The 22621-nt window shown below is 41.2% G+C and overlaps 2 protein-coding genes across 7 annotated transcripts in view; one reads left to right on the plus strand and one right to left on the minus strand.

Annotated features, from left to right (window-relative positions):
* On the plus strand, positions 1 to 6428 carry LOC128702193 (baculoviral IAP repeat-containing protein 7). Of its 3 annotated transcripts, none has more exons than XM_053796298.2 (3): positions 1 to 151; positions 2877 to 2930; positions 3482 to 6428. In XM_053796298.2, exons 2-3 carry the CDS (start codon positions 2888 to 2890, stop codon positions 3715 to 3717), a joined length of 279 nt encoding a protein of 92 aa, XP_053652273.1. In that variant the 5' UTR covers positions 1 to 151; positions 2877 to 2887; the 3' UTR covers positions 3718 to 6428. The 3 variants fall into 3 exon arrangements, with proteins under 3 accessions (XP_053652273.1, XP_053652274.1, XP_053652275.1); XM_053796299.2 differs by having other exon boundaries at positions 32 to 92; XM_053796300.2 differs by lacking the exon at positions 1 to 151 and adding an exon at positions 597 to 742.
* Positions 6429 to 6552: 124 nt separating this feature from the next.
* Positions 6553 to 22621, minus strand: part of LOC128702192 (cationic amino acid transporter 4) — a 49314-nt gene continuing 33245 nt past the window's right edge. For all 4 annotated transcript variants that reach the window (XM_053796295.2, XM_053796297.2, XM_053796294.2 and 1 more), the window contains exons 2-9: positions 16460 to 16651; positions 15989 to 16237; positions 14384 to 15090; positions 12544 to 12704; positions 9588 to 9681; positions 8784 to 9006; positions 7960 to 8121; positions 6553 to 7339 (exon numbers count right to left, since the gene is read on the minus strand). In XM_053796295.2, coding sequence (XP_053652270.1) covers positions 7119 to 7339; positions 7960 to 8121; positions 8784 to 9006; positions 9588 to 9681; positions 12544 to 12704; positions 14384 to 15090; positions 15989 to 16237; positions 16460 to 16601 — 1959 coding nt within the window. In that variant the 5' untranslated portion in view covers positions 16602 to 16651 and the 3' untranslated portion in view covers positions 6553 to 7118. The remainder of the gene's footprint in view (positions 7340 to 7959; positions 8122 to 8783; positions 9007 to 9587; positions 9682 to 12543; positions 12705 to 14383; positions 15091 to 15988; positions 16238 to 16459; positions 16652 to 22621) is intronic.

The raw sequence follows: 22621 nt of genomic DNA on the forward strand, positions 1-22621 counted from the left end.
TGCCATATTATACCATTATCGTCATCTGTTATTCTATATTATCTAGTCAATCACCAGTCATATTCAGAGCATCAGGGCACCAGTCAATACAGGTCAGCCAGTCACCAACACAACTGCTGTATAATACAAGTACTACATATATTACAAACCAGTAAGTCAGTTTCTTAACCAATTTGTACAGTCACATTTTCAACCCGTTATTATACAATACGTTTATTAAAATCCTTATGAATACTGATAAATTTGTTACAATTAGTAAACTCTTTATTAAGCCTTAATGACCCCTTGTGTAGCCAATAGATTTAAATCCCTATTAACTATTAATAGACCAGTGATTAATAGACTGTAGAGTGAGGGTTATCGATAGAAAATTTCTCCCACGAATGAGCTTCATCGAGAAATAAAAAATAATCACGAAAATCACTCCCTATGGAAGCAAAAGACTCGGCAGACGATGCGATATGTGCCACTAGCACGGTAAGAGCCAACACAAGTGTCAGGAGCCCAAGACTGTTCAACTGCCTCCCAGCATACATAAGGGGGATTACCAATAGACCCCTGGCTGTCTTCAAGAAGGTGCTGGACAGGCACCTAAAGTCAGTACTTGACCAACCGGGCTGTGGTTCGTACGTAGGCTAGCGTGCGGCCAGCAGTAACAGCCTGGTTGATCAGGCCCTGATCCACCACGAGGCCTGGTCACAGACCAGGACGCTGGGACGTTGACCCCCGGAACCCTCTCCAGGTATTATATGTAAATTACCATGAATTGCAATAGTAGCTTAGTTTAGCCCCTAGTTATGCAACACATTTCGAGCAGATATTTAATAAAGGTCTCTCGAGGGTGAAACGTTGCACCAGTAAAGACGAAATAAAACTTTTCAGTATTGTCTAATAACCGTAATTATTATTATTATTATTATTATTATTATTATTATTATTATTATTATTATTATTATTATTATTATTATTGCTATACATGAATACTCAATTCATTTACTCAAAATTATTTACCCTATATGATTATACGAACAAATATAATGAGCAAATATTTATATTAACAAACATAGTGAGTAAATATAGACACACGACTGACATATTAGTCACGAGGAAGCCCTAAACCCGTAGGAGTCAGCACCCTCCCCCCTCCTCCTCAGGTAAGTCCCAGCTGGTCTGGCTGTGTTGTTTACCTCTGATTAATTCTCGCTTAGTTTAATGGAGTAATTTTTTTCCTAATACATTCAGAGTTATATTCTCATAAATCAAGGCTGGTTGGTTTGATAGGTTTAGAGTTCTACACATAAATATATTGTCCCAGTAACAGCTCTAGAGAGAGCCAAACCTTGCCCCGGTACAGCTCTACGCAGCGAAAAGTTGCCCCGGTACAGCTCTACCTAGCGAAGAGTTGTCCCGGTACAGCTCTACCTAGCGAAAAGTTGCCCCGGTACAGCTCTACCTAGCGAAGAGTTGTCCCGGTACAGCTCTATCTAGCGAAAAGTTGTCCCGGTACAGCTCTACGCAGCGAAAAGTTGCCCCGGTACAGCTCTATCTAGCGAAGAGTTGTCCCGGTACAGCTCTAGCGAAAAGTTGTCCCGGTACAGCTCTACCTAGCGAAGAGTTGTCCCGGTACAGCTCTACCTAGCGAAAAGTTGCCCCGGTACAGCTTTACGCAGCGAAGCACCGCCCCAATGAAAGCTTGTCTCTATCTCTTTATCTTCGTCATCACAAATGTCAACACCGCACACTTCAATTAAATGTTTTAGTAACTGTCAGGAGAATCATGATATATATCTTGTTATTCATTTAGTCTCACAACAGAAGAGCCCGTGTTCAGTCTCGGGCGGGTGTAGACACCTAAATACTCAGGTTCACCCAGGAGTATGTAGGTACCTTCGTGTTTGTCGACTGTTTTAAGTGACATCTTTGGGGGAGCAGGTTAACCTTGGAACTGAAATTAGCTGAGGTAAGATAACAGCCCTTAACCTGTAAACGAGGTGGGGTAAGATAAAAGCCCTTAACCTGTAAATGAACTGAGGTAAGATAACAGCCCTTAACCTGTAAACGAACTGGGGTAAGATAACAGCCCTTAACCTGTAAACGAACTGAGGTAAGATAACAGCCCTTAACCTGTAAACGAACTGAGGTAAGATAACAGCCCTTAACCTGTAAATGAACTGAGGTAAGATAACACCTGTAAACGAGGTGGGGTAAGATAAAAGCCCTTAACCTGTAAACGAACTGAGGTAAGATAACAGCCCTTAACCTGTAAACGAGGTAGGGTAAGATAAAAGCCCATAACCTGTGAGGTGGGGTAAGATAAAAACCCTTAACCTGTAAACGAACTGAGGTAAGATAACAGCCCTTAACCTGTAAACGAACTGAGGTAAGATAACAGCCCTTAACCTGTAAACGAGGTGGGGTAAGATAAAAGCCCTTAACCTGTAAACGAACTGAGGTAAGATAACAGCCCTTAACCTATAAACGAGCTGAGGTTTTTGCACAAAACTTCATGATATTGTTCCACAAACTATCACAGAAACCCACGGGGGTGATCCACAAGTTATCCCTCAGAGACCCACCGGGATGATCCCCAAATTATCACAGGAACACACTGGGGGGAGAGGGGGACCACACGTTAACACATGAAAACCCACTGGAGTGATCCACATTATTATTATAATCAAGGGGAAGCGCTAAACCAGTAGGATTATACAGAGCCTGGGGGGGGGATGTGGAAGGCATTCAGGCTTAACTCAGGGAACTGGAGCACAGATCCAATTCCCTAAATCAAGAGCCCCTCACCAACATCAAGGAACCTTCCCTGAGGGGAGAGTGATCCACAAATCACTTGCAAAAACTGATAAACGTGTCTTCCACAGGTGGTGGAAATATGGAACATGATGGTGTGGGAATTCGATCAGCAGCTGAAACAAGTGAGTTAATCTTGTTGACATTTTTATTTAGTTCCAATATTTTTTTTTCTCTCATAATACTAGCAACAACGTTCAAGGTTAACTATCATTAAGTCTGCATATCACTTGCACACTGCCAATAAGAACTTAAAGCTATAAGATTAAACTAGAGTAGTCGATAGGCTTGAAAGGTGTATCTTAGTCTATTACCTCAGTTTTTGTACGAGGGATTACATTGCCCTTTGAATAGGTGACATACAGCCTTAATGGTCTTCCTGTAGTAGATTGCAACTATTGGTATCTCCAGTGACGGGAGAGAGAAATACTAAACATTACGAACAGAAATATGTAGTTAAGTCTTCAGACAAGCCTGCAGCAGATAAGCTCTGCCAGATCTCCCGCAGAAGACTAACCTTGTATTGAGGTCTCTGCTGTAGGAGACGGATGCTTATCTTTACAGCTCTGCTGTAGGTTATATTTTTCTTGCATAATTATAGCAGTACACAATATTCATATAAAATATTTCTACTGCCCGATGACACATGACATTGTAATCTTTCTCTTCCCAGCAGCATCTGTTAGTACCTTGGATCTGTCATCTCTAGAAGCAGAGAAGAGGAAACTATTGGCCCGTCTAGAGGAGGCACAGGAAGCTCTGACCTGCCGGGTGTGTTTAGACCGGCCAGTGGCAGCCGTGTTCATGCCCTGTGCCCACCTCAACGCCTGCAGCTCCTGCTCAGCCTCCCTCACCACATGCCCAATCTGTCGCTCTCCTATACACTATGCTGCTCCTGTCATTATAGACTGAACACCCTCTCCTCTGCTATTTTACCCAACATTGTAATACTCATGGGTAAGTGCTAACTCGTAAGGGAATACAATACCTGGGGAATGGGAGACAGTAATCAGTTTTAATCAGAGGAAGATGGTAAATCTAATTGCAGGGAGCAGAAGCCTTTCGTCAGCATCAGTACACTCTTGAGGGATTTTTATGCAACAAAATCGCAAAACAGTTGATTCAAATATGCTGAAATAACCACTTAATAAATCAAGACCATTAATAATTACATAACAGGACAATCACTTAAGAATTACTGACATCATCATAGACTGAAGATGTGCTCAAGTCCTCTATATTTTCTTTAAGCTCATCTGCCTATTATATAATTGTGATATTAACCTTCATGCTTTTATGGAGTGAGGTATAGGCGTAGATATGAGTTTAGAAGCGAGAGGCAGTGTTTGTATTATATATTAGTGTAATTTTTTGTTCGGGCATGTTTAACATTCAACTATATACATGTTTTATATATGTTTTTCTGATACACTAACTTTATAATGTAGAGTCCCAGCAATGGTTTTAATTGGGCTGTCGAGTGTACGTTGTGTCATACCCGGGTTATCAATCAATATATTCCCGTACTTAAATAGGTACCTGAACCACATTCTTTATTAAATAGGTGTGTTGTCGCCCTTACAAACTTGCTTGATCATATATGGTGAGCTGAGTGGCTGCTTGTGTATTTCACTTGTTATACACAGTTAAATCACTCATTTGTTTTATATAATTTTTTTAGGTAAATAACTGGTGTATTTTGAGTTTACGTTAATGGTACAAATTTGCCAAGTATGTTTTTAATGGATTGCCCATGGGGTGTGACATAATAGATAATGGGAGAGTTGAGAAGTAATCTTGGTAGAGTGTGAGTCAAGTTAGTGTCCTCCAAGGAACGATCATGGGAGAGTGGAGATGTAATCTTGGTAGAGTATGAGTCAAGTTAGTGTGCTCCAAGGAATGATCATGGGAAAGTTGAGAAGTAATCTTGGTAGAGTGTGAGTCAAGTTAGTGTGCTCCAAGGAATGATCATGGGAAAGTTGAGAAGTAAACTTGGTAGTGTGAGTCAAGTTAGTGTCCTCCAAGGTACGATCATGGGAAAGTGGAGACGTAATCTTGACAGAGTGAGTCATGTTAGTGTGCTCCAAGGAACGATCATGGGAAAGTTGAGAAGTAATCTTAGTAGAGTGTGAGTCAAGTTAGTGTACTCCAAGGAACGAGTGTCACAATTTGGATTTATTTGTTCTGAGAATTGTTTATTAAATTACTGGAATATATGAAAAGTCTGCAAGTGAAACGCCAAGTTTCTGAGTATTTCAGTTTAAGACATGGCTAGGAAATTATAATAATTTAACTATGAAAATTTTGCATAACTAAGTATAGCAAATAATTAACTGCCATACTGTATTTAACTTAGAATTTAAAACAGTGTTTAGAAGAGACCCAGGCCGAGATCCATACCGGAAAATCACCTAGAATAGAATAGTGTTTGGTACTTGCCATTGTTTTAATTTTAAGTGGGCAGTGTATTAATGGACACTCTTAATACTATGTCACCAATCACATTTAACACAAAATAAAAATAAGTTTAGATGCATTCGCAACTGATGCAACTATTATAAAGAAACAAATTCAACAGGTTGTGTTCATTATAGCAATTGGAAGGAAATATCAACAAAAATAAAATTAAATCCAATTGCAAGTGTAATAATACTCTTTTTAGCATCTTTGCCCATAATAATTTGTACAGTAAAATGTAAGTCTTGCATTCATAAAAAGTACATGCAGTACAGTATGCCATAAATACTTATAAAATAAATACTTATAAATACTTATTACTTATAAATAAATACTTATAAAATATGGTAAAATGCTTATTGTCTACTGAAGAATTAAACAGCTAACTAATCGGTTAAGAAATTCTTATTAATTTTAATTTCAAAGGGGTGGATTGGAAGACACTAAACCCATAGGGGTCTTATGGTACCTAGGGAATAGGAGGCAATCAGATTCAATCAAAGGGAGGTTAGATTCTTCCCTGGCATGTAGCATCTCCCTTAAAGGGTCGAATCAACAAATCAATGTGATGTAAATGGTTTAGATATTTTCATGTGATTTTTTTAAATATGTGAAGTATTTAAATGTATAGAAAAATGTGGTAAAACGTTATTCTGATGCATATTTCGACGATTCTGCGTTTTCATGCATATGAAATGTGCACTAAAATACCTTCTTTAGAATATTTTTCTGTATTTTTAATCTAACATATTTTAACAAACTCATGAAAGGTCTATAAAAAAAGAATGAGACAATTGTGCAACATTTGAGGATCTTTATTCTGGAAACGTTTTGCCAGCCAATTATATGTGGTTAGAGGGGTCGATTCACAGCTCCTGTCCTTCCTCGCTGGTCACTTCTAAGTTCACTCCTGGCTTCAAGAGCCTTGTCGTACCTCTGCTCAACGCTATGTATGGATCCCGCCTCTTCAGTCCAATACAAAACCACCGAAAAAAACATTTTCCCAATAAAGATTCCCAGATGTTGCACTAGTGTCCCATTCTTCAACAAATTAATGTTTATTATGCACAAGTTCTGTGGTGATGGTGTTGTGTTCACACACACACTTAACAAACTCCTTACTGTCCTCACTTCAACTAAAGATTAAAGATTTATTTGATGTAATACCCTTTCTTCTCACTATATAACTATTCCAGTATTTTTTTTGGTCAACAAGCCGGCCGTCTCCCACCGAGTTTAAACTGCATAACCCAGCATAAACCAGGTAGTAGCTTGGTGAATCAAAATCACTTTAGATGGTTTAGCTTCTTCAGTTCTTTGTGTAATACATGAATCTGATATACAATATTTCTTGAAATGATAATGTCACATAAAATAATGGGACTACACACACTATGGGACCAAAATTAATGATATTATTACACCACTACGGTTACAAATATTAATATTAGTACAGAATTGCAAATTTCTGAAAAGAATCTATAACAAGTAAACATCTGTTAATTATGAAAACATGAGTCAAATACCTACAGTACAGGTACATGGTTAGCAATTTTTATACACAATATATTTTCCTGCCTTCATATTTAAATGTTTCATTATTTATTTTTACGATCTTCTTAAATTTATTATAAATTATTTTACAGAGAATGAATAATTATTATGCTCATCACTGTCTCTTAATTAACAATTAATCCTAACACATTTTTGGCTATATATTTTTGGCAGTCAAGTCCTAACATGAGCTTCATATATAATCATGATAAGAACATCTTATAAAATTATATTTTCCTGCTTCATAAAGTTTCATGAATTCACATCTATAAGAGAACTGAAAAAGACTGTGCTGTTGCAAGTTACAAATCCCTGTCTCCCACTACTTCCTCATCAACAATGGGAATTTTGTCCTCGGCTGTAGCAGAAGTAATCTTAGAAGTGACGTGAGAAAGTGTGTGCTGAACAGCACCAAACACGGTATTACCGGCAGGTGTGGGTTCAGTTAACAAAGTGGAGTAGCTGCTGATTGGTTCCCCCTCACGCGAGTGATGCTGACCATATATGAAGTATACCAGGAGACCTGCAATGTAAGGAAAGGGTACTGTAGTTATTAGATTTTCCATACTTTACATGTATGATTTATTATACTGCTGTATGGTTATACATGTTTGAGATGCTGGTGTTCATACCTTATTTAATTCTTTATATTTAACAATTTCCTAAGTTCATATATCAAATATTAAACAGTTTTGTCCTTAGCTATGCAAGTCTCGAGAAACCACGAGTTTCCTGGTCCTAACACTATAGTCATACCAAGAAAGAGAATAACTACTGTACGCAGGTAGCGTTATATTTCAATAGAGGAAGCAAAGTTGATTGCATCAAATAAATTTTTCAGATAGTGCATGTGTGAGAATGAGCAGGTGTTATGACTTGTCATTTAGATAACATTCAGAGTATTAATTCCTTTATGACAAACCGGACAACACATTTACAGGACTTTGTACAAACCTCGTATATTAACAATCTGGCAACACAACTGCAGCTTTGTAAACCTCGTCTATTACAAGCCAAATGGTGCTGCAGTAACTGAACATAATTAAATTACTGTTCGATAAAACACAGTCATTATGATATAAGACTGCAAGCTCTTCCTATACTTATCTACATAACATATAGCACAAACTACGATGTTCTCACCTATGACCATCCATACAATGAAGCGGATCCAAGTCATGGGGTTGAGGTGGACCATGAGACCAACATTGAAGAAGATGGAGATGAGAGGAACTAGAGGCACAAGAGGTACACTGAAGCTCAGTGCTATCTGGTTCTGACGGTGAGCTACAATCACCACCACACCTGTCAACACACGTAATACTGTATTATAAAGTTTTCGACATTAGTAAATTATGATATTCATGAAGTATGAAAAGGTAAACTCTTGTACATGATGGAGTAAGACAAAGTAACCTTCTTGTATGATGGCATGTAACAAGTAAACTATTCTGCATGACGGCCCTCCTGTAAAACATTAAGTCAGGATAGCTACACAATGCATGTATATTAACTTTTAATTAATAATATTCTAATATAATAAACTTTGGCTGTTGCAAAGCAAATGGTCAGTTTCACTACTAGAGAGAGCTGAAGTAGTATGAAGCTGTGTAAACACTTGAAATGTCTGATTAAATGTTAAAACAGATCAAATACATTTCTGACCCCCAAAACATTAAGCAAGAACACGCTTATGTACAGCGTGGAAAATATATTACTTGTAACAGTTTCATTGCAATATACTGTATATTTAAATCACTAATATATTTTTGGATGCAAATAAGAATTTTTGATGCAACTTATTAACCCTTGTATCTTATTTTGAAATACACTTTTACTAGCAAATAAAAATGGCATGAAAACAGCTATTTTTACCGTGGTAATTCATGTTTTCATGAAGATATTACAATTACCAGAGAAATTTAAACTGAAATTATATGTAAAATGAACAATAGCTTTTGACTTACTGATGGCCAATATAAAAACTAGCATAACAGCAATTATAATAGCCCAAGGTGAAGGATATGGCATAGTGAGGAAGTTTCCGCCAAACTGTAGTAGAGTACTGAGAGCAGAACTGCATGTTGTGAAGATAACTACTGCCCAGGCCACCACAGACCCAGCCTCTCGCTTCCCCAACACTCGTATCAACCATCGGCAGGATGACCTCAGCTCACCACCTTCGTCACCCTGCAGAATAATAATATCAGTTATTACAATGGTTGAAATTATCACTATGTTTTTTCTTAAAGGGATGGACCGGTAAGCCGTTGGAAGGCCTCGGCCAGATGACCAAAAGCCCCAGCTGTGGGTCATCATATGACTAAGACATGCGTCAGGAAACACTTGTTCTGTTTCCTGACAAACCTACCTAACCTAACATCGTTGTATTCTAACCATGTATCATTTACCTGATAAGCTTTCAGTTTTTAGAAATAAATTATGTAAGTAAACACTTTAAGGTAACTGTCGTATCTGCGCGCCTGTGCAAAGACTGATTATGTGTCAATGACGGTAAAAGTTTCTTTTTTGGGTCACCTGCCTCGGTGGGAGACGCCAGCTTGTTGAAAAAAAATATCAACACCTCTGAATTGTCTAGCTAAAAGAATCAGCTCTAATTGTAAACAGAGTTCTCTCCAGCATTAAGATCCAGCAACAAATAACGTACTTGAGACAGTCTATATCTTAAAAACTAATGAATTTTACTTGCTCTACAGATCTACCTAATGATTCAGAAGCTGGCTCATCTGTAGAAATTCAGACCGACTCACCTTGATCATTTCATCCATAGGAGTTGTTGGAGTAGGCAGAGCTCCAGGTGTTGGAGTGGTGGCCTGAGTGTGGGAGGGGCTCTTTATATTACACCTGGAAAAAATCACTTAAAATTAGTTACAAATCTTTATGGTATAAACCTTAGTAACAGATACCGATAAATTGGTTTAGAAAAACACGTGAGCGAACACTAGGACATGTTAGAAAACGTTTCGGTCCTGGGAACTTGATCAAGGTCCCAGGACCGAAACGTTTTCTAATAAATAGTATATCCTAGTGTTTGCTCAAGTATCTTCCTAAACAACTCATTATCATCAAGTTGCATAAGAATTACGTTCAAGGTTAGGTTAGGTTCGTCAGGAAACAGGGCAAATGTTTCCTGACGCGGGTCTTGGTCAGATAATGACCCACGTTTCGCCTACACAATAGGCTGAAGAAGCCTACTGTGTAGGCGAAACGTTTCGAAATAAAGATACCTAACTGTTGCATATGTGTCTTACCTAGCAATATGTCGGTATTTTATACCATTTTAATGTTCAATCTGTCAGACACTGCAACTCAAGGGTATCTTGGTACAGACCTGCAATCAACTTCGACTACCTCTACTAGTGAGAACGGCTGGATTTGAGAGGGACCTGACCTCCCAACATCTGCGTTCTACTAGTGACCTACGTCTCACCTCCTGGCGCTATATAAGGCTCCATCCTATCACTTCAACTCCATATTGTTAGGTAAGACACATATGCAACAGTTAGGTATCTTTATTTCGAAACGTTTCGCCTACACAGTAGGCTTCTTCAGTCGAGTACAGAAAAGTTGATAGAAGCAGAAGATATTTGAAGACGATGTAATCAGTCCATCACCCTTAAAGTTACTGATTACATCGTCTTCAAATATCTTCTGCTTCTATCAACTTTTCTGTACTCGACTGAAGAAGCCTACTGTGTAGGCGAAACGTTTCGAAATAAAGATACCTAACTGTTGCATATGTGTCTTACCTAACAACCTGTCGGTATTTTATACCATTTTAATGTTCAACTCCATATTGTTTCAAACTTTGGAACAATGCTCTTCTCCAGACTGAGGGACTGACCACCTCAAAACTTTAAGGGTGATGGACTGATTACATCGTCTTCAAATATCTTCTGCTTCTATCAACTTTTCTGTAATCGACTGAAGAAGCCTACTGTGTAGGCGACACGTTTCGAAATAAAGATACCTAACTGTTGCATATGTGTCTTACCTAACAACCTGTCGGTATTTTATACCATTTTAATGTTCAACTCCATATTGTTTCAAACTTCGGAACAATGCTCTTCTCCAGATTGAGGGACTGACCACCTCAAAACTTTAAGGGTGATGGACTGATTACATCGTCTTCAAGTCTCTTCTGCTTCTATCAACTTTGCTGTACTCGACTGAAGAAGCCTACTGTGTAGGCGAAACGTTTCGAAATAAAGATACCTAACTGTTGCATATGTGTCTTACCTAAACAACCTGTCGGTATTTTATACCATTTTATTGTTCACTCTGTCAGACACTGCAACACAAGGGTATCTTGGTACAGACTTGGAACCACTTCAACAACCTCTACTAGTGAGAATGGCTGGATTTGAGAGGGACCTGACCTCTCAATGTCTACATTCTTACTCTACTAGTGACCTACGTCTCACCTCCTGGCGCTATATAAGGCTCCATCCTATCACTTCAACTCCATATTATTCCAGACAATGGAACAATACTCTTCTCCAGACTGAGGGACTGACCACCTCAAAACTTTAAGGGTGATGGACTGATTACATCGTCTTCAAGTCTCTTCTGCTTCTATCAACTTTTCTGTACTCGACTGAAGAAGCCTACTGTGTAGGCGAAACGTTTCGAAATAAAGATACCTAACTGTTGCATATGTGTCTTACCTAGCATTCCCAGGTGCTGCATGATCCACGCATTAATGGCAGTAGGAAAATATATTCAAAGGTCCTTAAATGTCCAAATTGTAATAAAGTTGGTAGAATTACCGACAATATGTAAAGTAAAAGGGAACAAGTGCAACTAATGTGACATTTTTATTGTGGCAATGTTTCGCCACAATAAAAATGTCACATTAGTTGCACTTGTGTCCTTTTACTTTACAAATGTCCAAATTACAATAATGTACAAGAATTTTCATGAAATAAATTACAAGTAATGTTGAGCCTAGTAAATGTGAGTTGAATTTTTGGCGAATTATTTTTACAGTAAAAAAACAAACAGAATTTATGTTTCAACTTTTTCCAAGCAGATTAATCAGTGCAGTACTATAATTCTCTCGTTGAAATATTCATTCAATCTTAAGAATGCAGATGTACACTTAACAAGTTTTCCTGGAGAGCACTGAAACTGTCTTTGTGGCAACGTTTCGCTCACCAGGAACTTTGTCAAGCCGGCTTGACAAGATCTATGCTCACCAGGAACTTTGTCAAACCGACTTGACAAGATCTACGCTCGCCAGGAACTTTGTCAAACCGGCTTGACAAGATCTACGCTCATCAGGAACTTTTTCAAGCCGGCTTGACAAGATCTACGCTCATCAGGAACTTTGTCAAGCCGGCTTGACAAGATCTACGCTCATCAGGAACTTTGTCAAACCGGCTTGACAAGATCTACGCTCACCAGGAACTTTGTCAAGCCAGCTTGACAAGATCCACTTGGAGTTCACTACCTTTGTAACTTGGTCATGATTGTGACCAGATCTACCTGGAGTTCACTACCTTTGTAACTAGTTCAGCTATCAAAACTTTGGGGTCCAGTCCCGGGACCCATTATGTACCTCTGTATAATCTTTTGACTACCACCCACAGGATGAGTATAGGGTGCATAATAAACATATTAAACTAACAAAGTTCCTGGGGAGCGAAATGTCACGATAAAATGTCACATTAGTTGGTAACAATAGTCTCTCCTCTTATAGATTACCTGGATGCAGGTTGGTAGCGCAGGATGATGACAGAGGCGCTGACAATTGTGTATGCCATAAGGGTGCCAATGCTCATGAATTCCACTAGTTTCTCAATGTCAAAAAACAAAGCGATGAATGCGGAGAGAATACCGCACAGAATAAGCGTGATGATGGGTACCTGGTAAGAAGAATCACGTCGTTATATAAGAATATAGCACACTGGCAAAGAATACAAGACCGAAGAAAAATTGTTTTCATGGCAAAATACTGATTTCGAATTTCAGATTATTTTTTCCAGATACTGTAGTGGATTTTATTCCACCTGTCATTATTTATATGGTAGGTAGGCATAATGTTTGTCAGGAAACAGGACAAGTGTTTCCTGACGCGGGTCTTAGTCATATGATGACCCACAGCTGGAGCTTATGGTCATCTGACCGAGGCCTGCCACTGGCTTACCGGTCCACGTCTTTAAAAATCATGGTAATGATTATAACCACTAAATATTATTGTGTGTATGTGAATGATATCTTCTATGTCAAAATGGCTTCCTAAGCTTAAGTGAGGTTTCAACTAACTGATAAATGGCACTGTAGGGTATCACTATTTAGCCTGAACTAATCAGGTATACCTCTGAATGTTGTCTAAGCCACCTTGACCTTTTCATGACTAATTTTTGAGACTAAGTTGACCCCCCCTCCCTCATTTTTAAAGAGATGACTTGATAAACATTTTTTCAACCCTGAATGCCCAGCGACACACAAATGCGAAAATATTTCACACATGTAAGTCATAATGAGAAATAAGTAAGAAGTAACTATAGGATAACATCAACTCCATCAGAGACCTGAGAGTTGCTGTAACATTATATTCAAAGTAACAAGTTATTTTAAACTAAATATATAAGGTTAACATTCTATACTATAAATATCAACCATGCTCTATTATTATTATTATAAAAAAGAAGCGCTAAACCACCACGGGGAAATATTTAAGTAAATTGTTTATTTTGGGAGATAATTAAAATAAATGTATTTTTTAAACGGTAATTTTTTTTTAATTACGTGGGTTGTGTAAGAGAGACTAATATTTTAAACAAATAGGAAAGAAGTTATATTTTGATAAGAAAATTTAACAACATAACCCAACCATAAGCACTAAATATATTTTTATTGCACATTACAATAAAACACACCTGGAGCAGAGTACATACTGACCATAATTAAATACAATAGTATACCGTAATTGCTTTATATAACCAGTAATTTAGGTGGAATGTAAAAATTTGTTTACTGGCAGAGTGGGTTGTTAGTAATAAAATTTGAAGACAGTATTTAAACGGTGAGCACTTTAGAGGTGGGGATCTATTAAGTTGTGAGTGATGACGTGTATGGCAGGTGCATAAAAAAGGATCAAGTTACAAATGGAAATAATTATCTGAGAATGGGGAATATTTTTTTCTTTTTTTGATGGAGAATGGATTTGTTCTAACACGAATACATGTTAGTCTCTAGACTTTAGAGCAATAATCTCCAACCTTTTAGTATTTAAGGGCCTATTTGAAACGCAAAAAATTAGAGGGCCGCATTTTGTATTTTTTTCTAATTTTTATGAATAATTACAATAACATTTTGTAATTGTCGACATTGTGCACTGTGGATCCTACATAAAGGTTAATTTATAATTTCATGTGAAGGTCGCATTCATTTCCACAACGGGCCACATGTGGCCCTCGGGCCGCAGGCTGGGGAATAATGTTCTAGAGTATGTTAGTCTCTTACTGCAGTGCAAATAAAACTTGAAATTTCAGGGTTAGCTAAAATCATGTAACTACTTAATGAACAAGTAATATCTTGCCTTAGTTTTATCTGAGACCCGAGCTAGCCAGGAGAACAGGAGACCATCCGCAGCCATAGCGTACACACAGCGTGGTAGACTGAAGAGAGAGCCAAAGAGTGTGGTGGTCATACCACAAATGGCACCCACACTCACTACGTACTTGGCCCACTTAGCACCATGAGAGGCAAACGCATCAGGGAGAGCAGCAGCAGGGTTAAGGGTGTAGTATGGTACCATGAGAGTGAGTGTAGCGCCAACCATGACATATCCTACAGTCACTACACTCATAGACACTAATGTGGCCCGAGGAATAGACCGTGCTGGATCCCTTGCCTCTTCACCTGCTGTGGCTATACTATCAAAACCAACAAAGGCATAGAAACAAGTAGCAGCTCCAGATATTACACCAGAAAACCCAAAGGGTATAAACCCACCCTCTAAATTCCAGTTTGCGATGTCTGCGTATGACATACCTACGGCTATAACGAATGTTATAACACAAAGGTTAATGAGAGTAAAGACAGAATTAAAGTAAGCTGAGCCCTTGACACCCATGGTGAGAAAAGCACAGTAGACGAGCGTCACGGCAAAGGCTAAGAAGTCTGGGTAAGGTGCAAGGAACTCAGAATGCATCTCCCCCACTGATGTTATTGTAGCGTTGCTCAGAGCACCATCGAAGAGGGAGTCCAAGTAGCCTGACCATGCCCGAGAAACTGATGCCGCACCTGTAATATAAGTTGCCTTAATTACACATACAAGTTGTTCACAGAGGTGTTACAGTACGTACAACAATTTTATTAAAAATGTTATTGCATAGAGATGAGGCTCATAGCTCAGTGGTAATGCCTTCAGCTCACACCCACACGACCCGGGATTAATTGAGGTGGGCGAAGTTTATGAGCAGCTCTCCTTACACCTTTTCACCTAACAGTAAATAGGTACTTGTGTATTAGTGGACTGTTCAGCAATACACTCTAGGAGTCTAGGTGGTAACTGCACTTTAGACTGAGCGAGATTTTGAACGAACGGAGGTAGGATAAAAACTTTTGACCTGTAAATTCAGTGGCGCCAAAAAAATTTAATTACATACAACGATGGCATTTTATAAAGATTTAAGATAAGATAAGATAAGATTTCGTTCGGATTTTTAACCCCGGAGGGTTAGCCACCCAGGATAACCCAAGAAAGTCAGTGCGTCATCGAGGACTGTCTAACTTATTTCCATTGGGGTTAAGCCTTAATCTTGTCCCCCAGGATGCGACCCACACCAGTCGACTAACACCCAGGTACCTATTTGCTGAAAGGTGAACAGGACAACAGGTGTAAGGAAACGTGTCGAATGTTTCCACCCGCCGGGAATCGAACCCGGGCCCTCCGTGTGTGAAGCGGGAGCTTTAGCCACCAGGCCACCGGGATATACCAGCAATTCCTCAAAATAATTTAAATCTATCAGTGATCCTCGTTTAATGGCTCACCCATAGAAAGTTAGAGACTCCAATGGAAATAAATCACTTTGACTTTTTTGGGTTATCCTAGTTTCTCTGCTATGTATGATAATCTATGTAACTGTATTTGTGTATACCTGAATAAACTTACTAGAGGGTAAACGAAAATACTACCTACCAATCATATGTTCCAAGATAATATTCCAGCCAATGACAAAAGCCCAGAACTCGCCGATGGTGACATAGGTATATACATAGGCAGACCCGGCCTTGGGCACTCTGGCACCGAACTCTGCATAGCACAGGGCAGACAAGAAAGATGCAAACCCGGCCAAGAGGAATGAGAGAACGATGGCAGGTCCGGCTGTGTCTTTAGCCACTGTTCCAGTCAAAACGTAAATTCCTGCCCCTACCATGTGCCCAATTCCTGAAAAATAAATTTAAACTTCAACACTGCTTTTGAGCTGGCGTACATTATCTCCACATTTTCATGACATAATTTCAAGTACTTGCACCATATAGAAATAATTAAAATGTATACAAAAAAAATTGCACTCTCAATATGTATGAGCATCTGTTCAACGTCAGTGAGACTTTTCTTTATTAATCAATATAATAATAAGCATGCAATGGTAGAATTGTAACCAACCTAAGAGTGTAATGTCGAGTGTTGAGAGACATCTATTGAGTGGGGTGTCCATAGCATCAGTAGCAACCTTCTTGGTACGAGACATGCGGTCCCAGGTCCCACTCCATCCCTCCACCAGCAGCCTCTGTCTGAGCCCCGTCATGGCTTCCTGCACACCTTCACCCTCGCTCACACCCTCCTCGCTACGTCCACCTGCGCCACCACCAAGATAACCAGCATAAAAGTCACGTACTTACATCCCACGATTAGATTACTGGGATGCCCATGAGAATTACGTATTGAGGCATGCTTGAACACGTGCTTTTTATGAGTAAATGTCCCTTGTGGGTTTAGCACTTAGTTATGATTGCTGTAATAATTATGTGCCTGAAACGTGTGTCCTTAAGACCATAATAAAAAAAATACATATTATGAAGCCAAAGCCTAAATATTTTTATTCTAACTTACAAACCATTATTATTATTATGGATCCCTCAAGGGAGGTTCCTTGACGCTGGTGAGGGGCTCTTCATCCAGCGAATTGGATTTGTGCTCCAGTTCCCTGAATTAAGCGTCAATACCGTCCATTCCCCCCCACAGGCGCTGTGTAATCCTACGGTTTAGTGGTCCCACTATTATATGAATAAGCGCTAAACCCATAGGAGCCATATAACGCCAGAGGAATGAGGAATAGGAGACAATAAGGTATGAGCCTAGGAAGTACATGGTAGCCCTAATTCCCTAGATCAAGAGCCTATCACCGACGTGTAGACACCTCCCTTCAGACCAATATCCATGAAATACAGGAATGAAACTTGACTTAAGGTTATGAGAGGCCTAACGTTGCATAAATTACACACCTGCCTTGAAAAAATATATTCCTGAAATAATTTGTATACGCAGACAAAATTAATTTATTCTACCTTATTACACAATTCCAAAAATTGACAATTTCATTTTGAGTGCTTAAGAGAGACAAAGCACCTTGATGTTCCTGTGATTGTTGGGATAGTTAATTAGGCTTCGTCTATCCACTACTAAATAGGTCACTAGAAGGTTGTATATCACTAATAACCACATGTCAAGAATGCTTTAATCCCTAAGAAAAGTAATCAATGAAAAAATGATTAAACTCTCAGAATATATCCCTTGTCGGTTTAGAGATTTCTTTGATTATAATAATCTCAGAATATACACACATACATATAATACCTTCAGTATATATACATATAAGGTTACGATGGATCGAGGATATTTTACAACCTTAATAAAAAAGAACTAGAGTTCTTGTTACAGATAAAAATCATTGTGAAATGTATTACAGTGGATTTCATAAATTGGTATATCTGATGCTTCCGGCATCATTAATTTCCATATATGAATGATAATTAAACTAGCTGAATTAATTTAAAAGAAAATCATATATCTGAATACTTAAAACACGTTTATCTTCACAGATCTTGGAAGTAAAATGTTTGGCGAAAGGAATCTAGAACTTAAAACGTTCTGTAATTAATTCTGTTAGCCTCGATATCCTAATTAATTCTTCTGTTAATCGATGATTGTGATTATTTTAAATCTTAAGGCCTAATTAAGCTTTCTTGTTTGTGAATAGTCACACATATTTTAACACATTTATTTTGCGGAGTTGTACTGACTTGTTTACATAATTAGCAGTTATTTCTGGAGCCTTGAATTTTATATTCAACAATAACCCACAATTGTTGAAAACATGCAAGAATTTACATCAGGAATTTAACAATGTTAAGGTTAATAAGAACATTTTGCAAAGACAGACTGCACCGACTGAATGGTAAAAGTATATCTTATACATCAAGAGATGCTAGTGTACATAGTGCGCACTCAGAATAAATGGTTATAAATATGGCCATAATTTTTAAAGGGGTGGACCGGTATGCCAGCGGAAGGCCTCGGTCAGATGACCAAAAGATCCAGTGGTGGGTCATCAGCTGTCTAAGACAGGCATCAGGAGATGCTTGTTCCGTTTCCTGATAAACCTTACCTAACCGTACACAGTGCGCATTGCATCAACTGCAGTTGTCTTAGTTACTAGTTAGACATTATTTTCGATACTCAACAGCTGCTCGAGGACGTATGATTTGTTACAATGTTTTTATTTATTAAAACAAAAAAATCCGTCATTTTTTATGTACATGGAGAATATGGAGTGCATAACACAGCTATCAAACTAATTTTAATATGGTTAGTTAGCTTTTTATTATATACCCCATACCCAAATTCATTCATTCATTAGAGGTTTGCCGGTACTTCCGGCCCGGGTCTTCTCCATATGGTGACCCGGCTGTGGTCCCCGGTTGGGGGTGCCGTTCATCTTCTTTCTTCTGTCTTCTTTCTTGGGCCCTCCGGCTGGAGGGTAACCTCTTCTTCTCTCTTGCGGCGACTCCCCGACGGGAGTGTCATCTCGCTTCTCATCTTCTTCAGCAGGCGTCACTTGATCTTCATCAGCAGGCGTCAACTTGGGCTTCATTCAAATTCAAATTCAAAGTTTATTCTCTATAAGGATTACAATGCTGAGTTTACAGAAATTTGGTTATTGTGTGGTTTACATGTAGTAAAATAGTGATTACAGAGTGTACCACTAGAACGCTTAGCATGGCTAGGCATTTCGGGCAGACTTAGTTTTATTCTTAATTGTAAAGTATTACAAATTATGAGGTAAGTTGGTATTATGGCTAAGTGACTAAATACTAGTTTGTGAGTTTAGCAATGTGAATGCTTTTGTTTTGGCACAGTACAGTTTCAGTATTGGCAGGCATCGCCAGAGTTAAGGGTCTTCGGGCACTTGTCGCCCCGTCAAGTTGTTGGTAGTGTGGCATGGGTTCTAGACGAGTTCAGACTTTTACCTAGAAAACAGGTACAGGCTCCTTTGGATTTTTTTTTTTTAAGTGATGGGGAGGGGAGGTAGGGGAGTGAAAGAAGGAAGAGTAGGAGAGTTAATAGATGGAGAGGTCGTGGCGACTCTTCGTTGTATGTGGCGTCGTCATCGAGGCGGTGAGTGGGCAGCCAGGATGGGGATGAGAGTTCCCAGGTCACGGACGGCCAGGTACACCAGCCGGGCTGCGGTGTCTTCTCGGTTCGGGTCTCCAGGCGCCATTGGGAAGTGCCTCCGTCGGAGTGACACCGTCGCGGGGCAGTCGAGGAGGTAGTGCACTAGTGGCTCGGGGACCATCTGGTTGCAATGGCAGCAGCACTCCTCTCGCACACGGTCGATGAGTCTTTTCGCAGTAGGGTAGCCAAGTCGCAGCCGGTGTATCCCAACCTGCAACTTCCTGTCTAGCCTCCTCATGCTCGGCGGGGGCTCCCGTCGGGTCGCCCTGTCGTACCAGATCCGGCTCCGCGATGTGCCTGGCCCTGGTAGCGGGCGCCTGGCTGCAGCGGCTGCCCACAGGTCCACCTGTCTGCGGCTGATGGCGATGGTGGTCACTGGCTGGGGTTCAAGGGTTGCTGACTTCGCCGCGCCATCCGCCGCATCATTCCCAGCGAGGTCGATGTGGCTCGGAATCCAGTTGATTGTTGCTTGCCGTCCCTGCTCATTAAGTGTCTGCAGGTCCTTCCTGATGGCAGTAATTAGCCGGATGTTGTCCCTGGGCTCCCTGTGCATGATGGCCTGGATCGCCGCTCTGGAATCGACGTGAATGATTGGGGGTCGCCGATGATCCAGGAGCGCGTTGCAGGGCCCTCTGGATGGCATGAAGTTCTGCCTGGAGGATGGTGCAGTGATCCTGGAGTCGCCATCCGGCCGTCAGAGTGACATGGTGTACCCCGGCACCTGTGCGGCCAGCCTCTGGATCCCGGGAGCCAGGGTGCTCTGCTGCTGCAATACTCATTGCAGCCCTTTGCTGCAGCACGTGTTGTGGACAGTGACGCTTGCTAACTGGGAGGTCTTGGATGTGGACCACAACTGCTTCTGGTGCCCAGGGCGGGAGTACAGAGTACCCCGCCACAGGCTGGTCACAGCCCTTGTCGACGATAAGCGCCATGGGGAGAAGTTTGCTCGCTACATCTGCCACCGACCACACCCACAGCCGGCCGGAAAACTCCCTGAGGTCTCCCTGTTGACGTTCAAGGAGGTCTTGCAGCAGTCCCTCTCCACCAGGGAGTTGTACGTACTTGGCCACCCTCCTGGCAGCCACAAGGGCGATCCTATCGTGTAGGGGCTGCAGTTGAGCCTCATGATTCAGTGGCACGGTGTTCGTCCACCTTGGCGCGCCCAGCATGATCCGAGCTGCAGTCGTCTTCGACGTCGTCCAAAATACTGGGGCGGGCATGGACCAGGGTAAGTGCACCATAGTCGACGAGAGAGCGCACCGCCTGCACGTAGAATAATCGGAGTATGTCACGGCTGGCCCCCGACCTAGGGTTGGCGAGGGCCCGCATGGCCGTGACCCGTTGCATGGTCCGCTCTCTGACGTACTCTGCCTGATTCCGAAAGGAGAGCCGATTGTCAATGTGCACTCCCAGGTACAGGTAGCTGCCTACCCAGCCGAGATTGATGCCCGACACCTGCAGTCTCCCTTCCGGCACTCGGGCGTGCAGGATCATGGCCTTGGATTTTTCTGCCGAGACCTTGAGGCCATGGCGACGACAGGTGGTGGAGAGGAGGTTAAGGTCACGTTGGGCTCTAAGCATCAAACCGCATCTCTCGGTGATGATGAGGGCAAGATCATCGGCGTAGCTGAGCAGCTGGGTGCCTAAAGAGAACAGCAGCTGCACCAGCTCATGCATCAGGACATTGAAGAGAGCGGGGCTGAGGACCCCTCCCTGCGGGGTGCCATTTTCCAGGGGCCTGAGGGTGGACACATGTCCCTGGAAGCGCACTCGTGCACACCTGTCCTGCAGGTATGCAGAGATCCAGGCAAGGAGCCTACCCCTCACGCCCCTGCGTGCTAGGAGGTCGAGGATGGCTGGTGCGCTGGCAAGCTCAAAGGCTTTCTCGAGGTCCAGGAAGACAACAATTTTGGGTCTCTTGTTTGACCCAATGCCTGCCAGGAGGGTGGTGATGCTCTTTGCAGTGCCCACTCCTCGTGTGAAGCCGTATATATGACGGTGTTCCGGACCCAAAGAAGTTGATGTCCCTAGATCACAAATACATAATGGCCTCGACGACGACACCAGCATTTATTTTCGCTAATGTACGTTAGTTTCAGTAACAAAATTGTATATTCTCTACCTCATATAATGTTTGTGACTAAATTTATTATATAATTAACCCACTACTAGGGTAAATGAATCCATTACTCTTGAAAAGTTAATTACTACTGTAATTTGTTAAGTTAATAAAATGCTAAGACTTGTTCAGTGAACCCATTATGTGCCCCTGCTGTGTTTTGACTACATGATGGGTATGGAGTGGCTACTGCCCACACGATAGGCAAGGGTGACTACCACCCACATGATGGGAATAGGGGGCTACTGACCTTAGGTTGGGAATGTGTGGCTCATGTACACAGGATAAGTATGGGTTGATTACCACCCATAGGATAAGCAAGAACTGACTACCAAACACAGGATGGGTAAGGAGCTACTTCCACCACAGGATGGGTAAGGAGCTACTTCCACCACAGGATGGGTAAGGAGCTACTTCCACCACAGGATGGGTAAGGAGCTACTTCCACCACAGGATGGGTAAGGAGCTACTTCCACCACAGGATGGGTAAGGAGCTACTTCCACCACAGGATGGGTAAGGAGCTACTTCCGCCACAGGATGGGTAAGGAGCTACTTCCGCCACAGGATGGGTAAGGAGCTACTTCCACCACAGGATGGGTAAGGAGCTACTTCCACCACAGGATGGGTAAGGAGCTACTTCCACCACAGGATGGGTAAGGAGCTACTTCCACCACAGGATGGGTAAGGAGCTACTTCCACCACAGGATGGGTAAGGAGCTACTTCCACCACAGGATGGGTAAGGAGCTACTTCCACCACAGGATGGGCAAGGAGCTACTTCCACCACAGGATGGGCAAGGAGCTACTTCCACCACAGGATGGGCAAGGAGCTACTTCCACCACAGGATGGGCAAGGAGCTACTTCCACCACAGGATGGGTAAGGAGCTACTTCCACCACAGGATGGGTAAGGAGCTACTTCCACCACAGGATGGGCAAGGAGCTACTTCCACCACAGGATGGGTAAGGAGCTAC

Source organism: Cherax quadricarinatus, chromosome 83 (genome assembly GCF_038502225.1).
Source record: "Cherax quadricarinatus isolate ZL_2023a chromosome 83, ASM3850222v1, whole genome shotgun sequence".
NCBI lineage: Eukaryota > Metazoa > Arthropoda > Malacostraca > Decapoda > Parastacidae > Cherax > Cherax quadricarinatus.

Coding starts and splice junctions, on each gene's coding strand:
- LOC128702193 (XM_053796298.2), top strand. CDS start 2,888: ATGGAACATGATGGTGTGGGAATTCGATCAGCAGCTGAAACAA. Junction 2,931..3,481: donor TCGATCAGCAGCTGAAACAA/GTGAGTTAATCT, acceptor TCTTCCCAGCAG/CATCTGTTAGTACCTTGGAT.